Raw genomic sequence first — 7,167 nt, forward strand, 5'->3', positions numbered from 1 at the left:
GGGATGTCTATAGCCTCCCAGCTAACGCCAGACCACAATGAGCCATTGGACATATGGACAGCAGTGGGTCCGGACACATCAGGCTGGGCCTGAGCAATGGTGAGGGGTCTCCAGGTGGACAGGATGAGACCGGAGCACCAGGCCCCAGAGGTGACAGCGAGAAGCTCCAAAAGGGACGCCCAGGAACTGGGGGCTGGGGAACCAGTGGGGGGTTCTCAAAGGAGATGATGGGAAGACACCCACCTGCCCATCCTCCCTCGAAGCCCACCTGCCACACAGCCCACCTCACCCTCTGCCCTCCCTGGCCCGCTGCCCTTCTCGGATCTACAGTACAACTGCCTGGTGGCCACTCGGGACCCTAACTGCAGTGTCTGGGGGCAGGGGAGCACATGTGCAGGTGGCCTGTGAGCTGGCGCTGTTTTCGGAAGGGCGGGCTCAGCCCAACGGACCACCAGGGCCCACCTCCAGCAGTGTCAATGATTAACATGCAGTGAAGGTGCCGCCGAGCCACTGCAGAGTTCCTGGGAACCCAGGAAGGGCAGGGTGGCGGAGGCCTGGGACGGGAGGCACCACGCCAGGTCTGAGAGCCGACACCCTCCATGCACCCCCAGCCTTCCTCGGGCCTCTCCCGGCCACACCCAGATCTCCAAGGGCCTCAACCAGCACAGGTGACCCAGGTGCCTCACAGAAGGAAACCGAGGCACAGAGGAGGCAATCGGCCATGGTGGCAGGGCAGAGCCGGGTCAGGCTGTGTGGGCAGGAAGCAGCTGAGGGGCAGCTGGGAAAAGAGAAGAGTCTGCCCATGTCACCCTGCGGCTTGCAAGAGGGGGGTGGTGTGGGGGGGGTAGGAGACGGGAGAGAGGGGAAGGGAGTGGGGGAGACGAGATGGAAGGGGGGAGGGGCCCCAGGGCTCCACAACTGGAAGCCTCCCTGTCAGGGGAAGGACGTGGATCCTGGGGCAGCCTTCACCCTGCCCTCTGCAGAGGGTGGGGCCCAGCCGGCAGCCACGCAGAGGCTATGGGAAGCCCAGCTCCCACCCCAGTCCGGGCATCTCCCCTACCCAGGTGGCCCTTGCCAAGGCCCATCAGCAGGGAGGCCGCGCCCTCAGCTAGAGAGGGAGCCGCTGCGTGGTGGGACAAGAAGGGCCTTGTGGGATGGGGTGAGGGGCAGGAAGCCTGCGGGGCCGGGCAGAAGCCCCCTGCAGCCTGACCCCAGCAGGCCAGGCCACAGGAAGGGCTGCTCTCCCCTGGCTGGAGCAGGGGCTCCCCATGAGGAGGGGGACGGGGTATCCTGGCTGCTTCCCCAGCCTCTCCCGGGAGAGTGTGCCCAGCCTTGCAGCTCACCCACCCACCCACCCACCCAGCCCCATCCCTTCCTTCTCAGGCCAGAAACCAAGCCGGGCCTGGATGGCAACAATGACCGTCTGGTTTCACAGTCCTGCTTGCCGAGGACAGAGCTGTTCCTCTGCCACTACTGCAGCCTCCTCTTAGAGTGGGCACCATCCAGCCTTCCATGGGGCTGCGCCCAGGCTCCCATCAGTGGGCATGGGCCCCTGCTACAACCCCAGCTCAAGAGCCAGGTCCCCTTGGGAGGCAGGCTGATTCAGAGAGTGTCCGAGGCCTTGCTGACTCCCTGGAGACATCAGGGACGAAGGGCACCTCCCCAGGCCACCTGGCCAGGGTCTGCCTCCAGCCCCACCCTCCTGGGGGCGAACTGTGCCCACCTCCATGGCCTGGGCACATCTTGCACAGGCCAGGGCCAGGAGTGGAAAGGGACTGCACCACGGTCACACAGCACCCTCAGTGGGGCTGCTTCCCAGCTGCCCCTGAGGGGCAGCTGCCTTCGCCTAGCCTGCTCCTGCGGGGGCTGGGCCACGGCCCTCTGCTGAGCACACTTCCGAGCTCTAAACAATCAGAATCAGGAAGAAAACACGAGTGTAAGCAAAGACTTCCTCTGGGGTGCGGCGGGCCCTCTTCCTCCACACGGCGCCGCCGCAGACAGGGAGCCCGGGCGACTGGTCCCTGCTGGCCTGCATCACCAGGGCACGAACCAGCTGGCGTCCGGGGGCTCGTCCATGCCCTGGCTGTAGGGTCCGTCCCACCTCTGCGTGTCTCTTGGTGTCCAGCAGACAAGGGCTGGTGGTCAGCACCCCACCCCCACCCCCGTGCACAGGGGCTCCCACAAGCCTGGGGTGGGCTGGGTGTACACAGACTCGGGTTGGGTCCCTCAGGATCACCGCCCATGAACATTCCCTCAAACCTCAAGGCTAGAGACTGGTGCTACAGCCGTGGCCATGGCTCAGGTGCCCCCGACACTAAGGGAGGTGGAGGCTGGGATGGGGAAGAGACCTGAAGGCCACGGTCCACCCACGCCTTTGGGAACAGTGTCTCTGAGACACCCTCCCGGCATGGCAGGCTGGCTCCCCCGCAGGGCAGGCCGCAATCCTGGTAACCACAGCCCTCTCCACCCTCCCAAGACGATGCTCCCGGCCAGCCAGGGCCTGGCTCCTGCAAGCCCTGAGCTAGTCTCTCCCAGCCCCAGGCCCACCCAGGCATAAGGGTGAGCTCCTGTCACTACTGGCAGAACAGAGGGAGGCTGCCCCACGCAGTCCCCGGAGGAGCCCCCATGCTTAGCAGGGGGATGCCAATCAAAGGCTCACACACCAGAAGCTGGCCGCGTACCAAGAGGCCACTGGCTGGGCCGTCAGGAAGTGCCATGGAACGCAGAGGAGGGCCGCGGGCAGGCAGCAAGGAGTGCAGCCCGGGGAGGTGGCTTCCTCATACTCCTCTCCCCAAGCAGTGGGGCCCTGCCCCAGCCTGCCCCACACGGCGGCGCGCGGCACTGGGACTCAGAACCACCTGGAACAGCGGGGCCCAGGTGTGGCCAGCAGAGCCCTGATCCCTCCTGGAGCACAGCTTGCTCCAATTGACCACTGGCGACGTGGCCCAATCCCTCCCCTGCTGTGGGCCCCCTCCAGGCAACTCTGCTTCAGGCCAGGTTTTCATGAGGGGGGCTCAGTTCATGTATGGCTGTGGGCACTGCCCATGGCCATGCGGATCCCGTGGGGTACACCACCGGACCTAGCCCCTCAGACAGCCCCGCTCCCTCCCGCCCAGGAGACTCCAACACCCCCGGGGCGCCCGCCTGGGTCTGGGAGCATCTGCGGTGTTCTGTACCCCCAGGAGCACGGGGCCCCGCTTCCTGGGGCTCCTGAGCCCTCTGTCCCAGCTGACCCTGGGGAATTCTCTCCTCCACACCCAAGGGCAAGCTGCGCTGGCACACGGCCTTTCCCAGACGGATTAACACCTGGACCCTCCGTCCCAGGAGGAGTGGAGCCGAATCCGGGGCTGCTGCTCCCCAGTCAGTCCCCCCACAATTTGCCTCGACAGGGCCAGCTGGGGAGCTTCCCAACCTCAGGGTCAGGTCCACACCGTCCCTGAGCTCCGCGTTGTTGCATTTTCCCCGTGAACTCCTTCCATCCCTCCGGCTGCTCTGAGCCGCAGCTTGGACACGGGTCCCGGCGGCAGCAGGTGGCGCGGAGACGGCGCGCGCCCCAGCCCCGCGGAAACCCGGGGGTGCCCTCAGGCAGCAATACTCACACTGCGAAGTGGTAGACGAAGCACTTCCAGCCTGTAGGGCGCTCGAGGAAGTTGTAGACGCGTCCCTGGATGTGGGTGCGCGCGAGCAGCGGGCGGCGCGCGCTGTAGATGGAGACGCGCGGGTCGAGGCTCACAGGCGGCCGCAGACTAAGGTCGGCGGCGGCGGGCTGCGTGGCGGGCGGCGCGGGGGGCGCGGGCCCCGGGCCGCCGGGCGGCGCGATGGGCGCATAGAGCGCGCCGCCCGCGGGGCCGCCCTCGGCCAGCTCCAGAGAGAAGGGGCACTTCTTGGGCAGGCCCGCGCTGCCCCGCCGGGCGCCCGGCAGGCGGCCCCAGCCCCAGCGCTTCTTCTCGGGCCTGGGCGGGGGAGAGGCCGCAGCCATGGCCAGGCAGGGCGCGCGGGGGCCGGCCGGACGCACCCGAGCAGCGGCGGAGCGGGCGCGCGGCGCAGTGTGGGCGCCGCTGTGCCAGCCCCGCCGCGGGGGGCCGCTGCCCCAGCCCCGCCTGGCGTGGGGGGCGGGGCCGCAGGGGGCGGTGGCCGCGGCCGGACGCCCCGCCCCCGGCCAGCAGGCGTGCGCCAGACGCCCTAGCCCGCGACCCAGACCGCGCTCACCTGCTGGGTCCCGCCCCATCTGCGCCCACCTGTTGGGCCCGCCCCTTTAGCATCCACCTGCCAGGCTGCGCCCACCTGCTCCCCGCTTCCTCTCGCATACCTATGCCCCCGCCCCACCTGTGCCCACGTGCTCACCCTCACACCCACCTGCGCAGACAGGCAAGGAATCCCCAGCCCAGCCAAGACTCCGGAAGGCTCCGGAAGGCGCGAGGCCACAGGTGTAGCGACAGAGAATCACTTGGGAGGGCTAGGTAGGGTGCAGGCACCCACGTTACCCATTCTCAGGTGCTCTGGAGAGATGGTAGGGAGAAAGTGAGAGTGGTGCTCCCTGGGGCACGTGCGGACTGACCCTCTTGGCGCTGGAAGGACAGCATGTTAGCCCCTCCAACACCCTAGGCACCCCCAGGGTGCCCGGGAGCATGCATTGAGAGCAGAGAAAAATGCGGCCGGGTCTGTCTCCATTAGCGCTATTGGACCAGGTAGGCAAGGCCAGGACATCGATGGTCAGGGGCTGCCCAGTGGGAGCTGTGCACATGGGGAGAGGCAGGGCGTGCTGGGGCATGGCCAGGGTCTGGATCAGGTTTGATCATCATGCATGACACGCAGGGCTGACTGGGCAGGTCAGGGAAATGCACCTGAGTGGTTCTAGGGCTGGAAAGTGGGTGTCCTGTCCTCCTGCACCTATGGTCCAGGGTTTTTCCTGGGTTGGGGTGGGTGCAGAGGTGGGTGACTGGATGAAGTCTGCACAAGTTCCCATGCTCCCCCAGCCATCGTGGCGCTGGCGTTTGGGTCTCTGCACACTGACTGGGTGTCAGGGTGGAGGATAGGGGAGCAAAGAGAAAAAAACTGGCCTTTCTGGGGATATTGCCCCCAGCTGAGGGACAACCACCCTGGAGCCACGTCAGGGATCCACAACCGATGAGACACTTGGCCCAAAGTCAGCTCATATTGGTGGACAGAGTGCAGCTCTAGCACTTCACCCCTGACCCCCCACAACTCTGAGGGCACCTGCACACAGTGGGCGCACTTTGTACTTGCAGAAAGGAATGGATGAAGTAGGTCACAGCGTGTGCCAAGCACTATGGAGACTTGGGGCCACTGAGGCTAGGAACCTTCCTGGGAAGTGCATCACTGAGAGCACAAAGCAGGCAGAGAGCCAGCCAGCCAGAAGAAGGCAGAGTCGTCTTGCACAGGGCGGCAGGGGGATAGGCCAGGGCAGACAGCAGGGGCTCAGTCAGTACTTTCCAAGTGAAAGCGTTCATGGACGAACAGTGTCGGCACAGCCACATCTCAACTGAACTTTGAATAAGAGGGGTGGAGACCACCGGAGACCCACAAAGAAAAGGAACAGAAACCTGGATCCACCTTACACACGACACACAGGAATACATTTCGAATGAATCGGAGGCTTAAATGTCAAAGTTGAAAATAAGCCTTGTAGATTCTACAAGTATGGGTGAGTCCCTAGGCGACCTGTAAGCAGGGAAAACATTTCTAAATATGTTGGAATCCAGAGACAATAGCTGAAATTAGCAAAGTAGAAAAAAAACAAATAGCAAATGGGAACAAATACAATATTTACAGTTTACATCTGAGGCAAAGGATTAATAGCACTGATTATAAAGAACATCTAAACCCAAGAAGAAAGTGACAGACAGCCCTATGGGAAAAAGGGCAAGCGGAATGAACAATTCACAGGAAAAGAGGTTCATACTCTTTGCACTTATGAAAAAATTAATTCATCACAAGAACAATGCATATTTAAAGTACAGTCTGATACCACTGTTCTCCCATCTGATTGGCAAAGATCCACATGTCTGACTGTGGGTACACGGAGGGGGAGGCCTTGGGAGAATGAGTATCTTCTACACCATCTGTGAGAAGGGGGTCCTGGTGGTGTTAGCAAAGCCACAAGTACCGTTTGACCCACGAGTTAGTTCCACTTCTAGAAGCTGGCCCAAAGATGCATGGGCACGTCCCTAAGGCTATTCATTGCAACTGTATTTCCATTAGCAAAAGACTAGAAACAACGGGACTGCTCCTCAGTTGGTCGAATTGTGCTACTGGCCCAGCCACACAATGTAGCCACTTGTCAATAGTATCACAAACAGTCAAAGGACAAAAGGAACCCAAAGAATAACATCGTTAGTGACGATACTGGTATTGTTACTTTGAAACTATATGTATACATATATATTACATGTATATATGAGGTTAAATTTTTTGGGGACCAAGGTTTTCAGTATAAGAGAAAAGAAATACAAATGCAAAATCAAAGAATACAATGCCAACCCTTACATTTTGAATATTAGGGATATTAGCATAAATTTATCTTAAAACAAAATGACTTTCTAGCTCTGTCCACTGAAAAGTTTGAGAAGGGGCCAACCGACAACAGGACAATTTGAGCATCAAAAAGGCTCTGGATTAAAACATTAAATATCTTAAAAGTCCATTCATTCGTAATGATACCAAAAAAGTCCTTGTTGGCCCTTGGTTCATTGCTAGAGCTCATTATTCTGAAAACTGGTAAAAACACAGAGCCAAGTTTTTATCCTGCCTTCCGTGTCCCAACTGAACTTCACGGTCAAAGGAAGCGTCAAGGAGCGGCGGTAAAGGAACACAGCATTTCCGGATAGAAGTAGGTGTCGGAAGGGCTTTGGTGACCAGCAGGGAGGGTGGGCAGCTGGATGGAGGTCAAACCCAGCTACCCCTGAACCGGTCCTTGTCGGGCTGCTGGTGATACGGTCATGATGCTGAGCCTTCACACTTGTGCACGTCTCCATATTTTAAAAATTGTTGAGTAGCCACACAAGCCCCTGGGAAGGCTCCTTGGAGGACCCCGTGCTGGCCCAGGTCAGCCAGAGGAGCAAGGCAGGGCCTGGGGGGTGGGGGGTTTGTGCAGGAACCCGCCCCGGGGGGGGGCTCAGGCCCGAGGGCACGGGGACAGCAGGAACA

At 61.2% G+C, this 7,167-nt stretch overlaps 1 protein-coding gene across 6 annotated transcripts in view; it reads right to left on the reverse strand.

Annotated features, from left to right (window-relative positions):
- Window positions 1-4,071, reverse strand: part of KCNQ1 (potassium voltage-gated channel subfamily Q member 1) — a 329,509-nt gene extending 325,438 nt beyond the window's left edge. For 3 of the 6 annotated variants that reach the window (XM_073217331.1, XM_073217329.1, XM_073217332.1), the window contains exon 1: window positions 3,600-4,070. In XM_073217331.1, the coding sequence (XP_073073432.1) occupies window positions 3,600-3,979 (380 nt within the window). In that variant the 5' untranslated portion in view covers window positions 3,980-4,070. Of the gene's footprint in view, window positions 1-3,599 lie in introns of all 6 variants that reach the window. The other 3 variants (XM_037011470.2, XM_037011475.2, XM_073217330.1) reach the window with 3 other exon arrangements.
- Between the last annotated feature and the right edge of the window lie 3,096 nt (window positions 4,072-7,167).

The sequence above is a fragment of the Manis javanica genome, chromosome 11 (assembly GCF_040802235.1).
Source record: "Manis javanica isolate MJ-LG chromosome 11, MJ_LKY, whole genome shotgun sequence".
In the NCBI taxonomy this organism is placed as follows: Eukaryota; Metazoa; Chordata; class Mammalia; order Pholidota; family Manidae; genus Manis; species Manis javanica.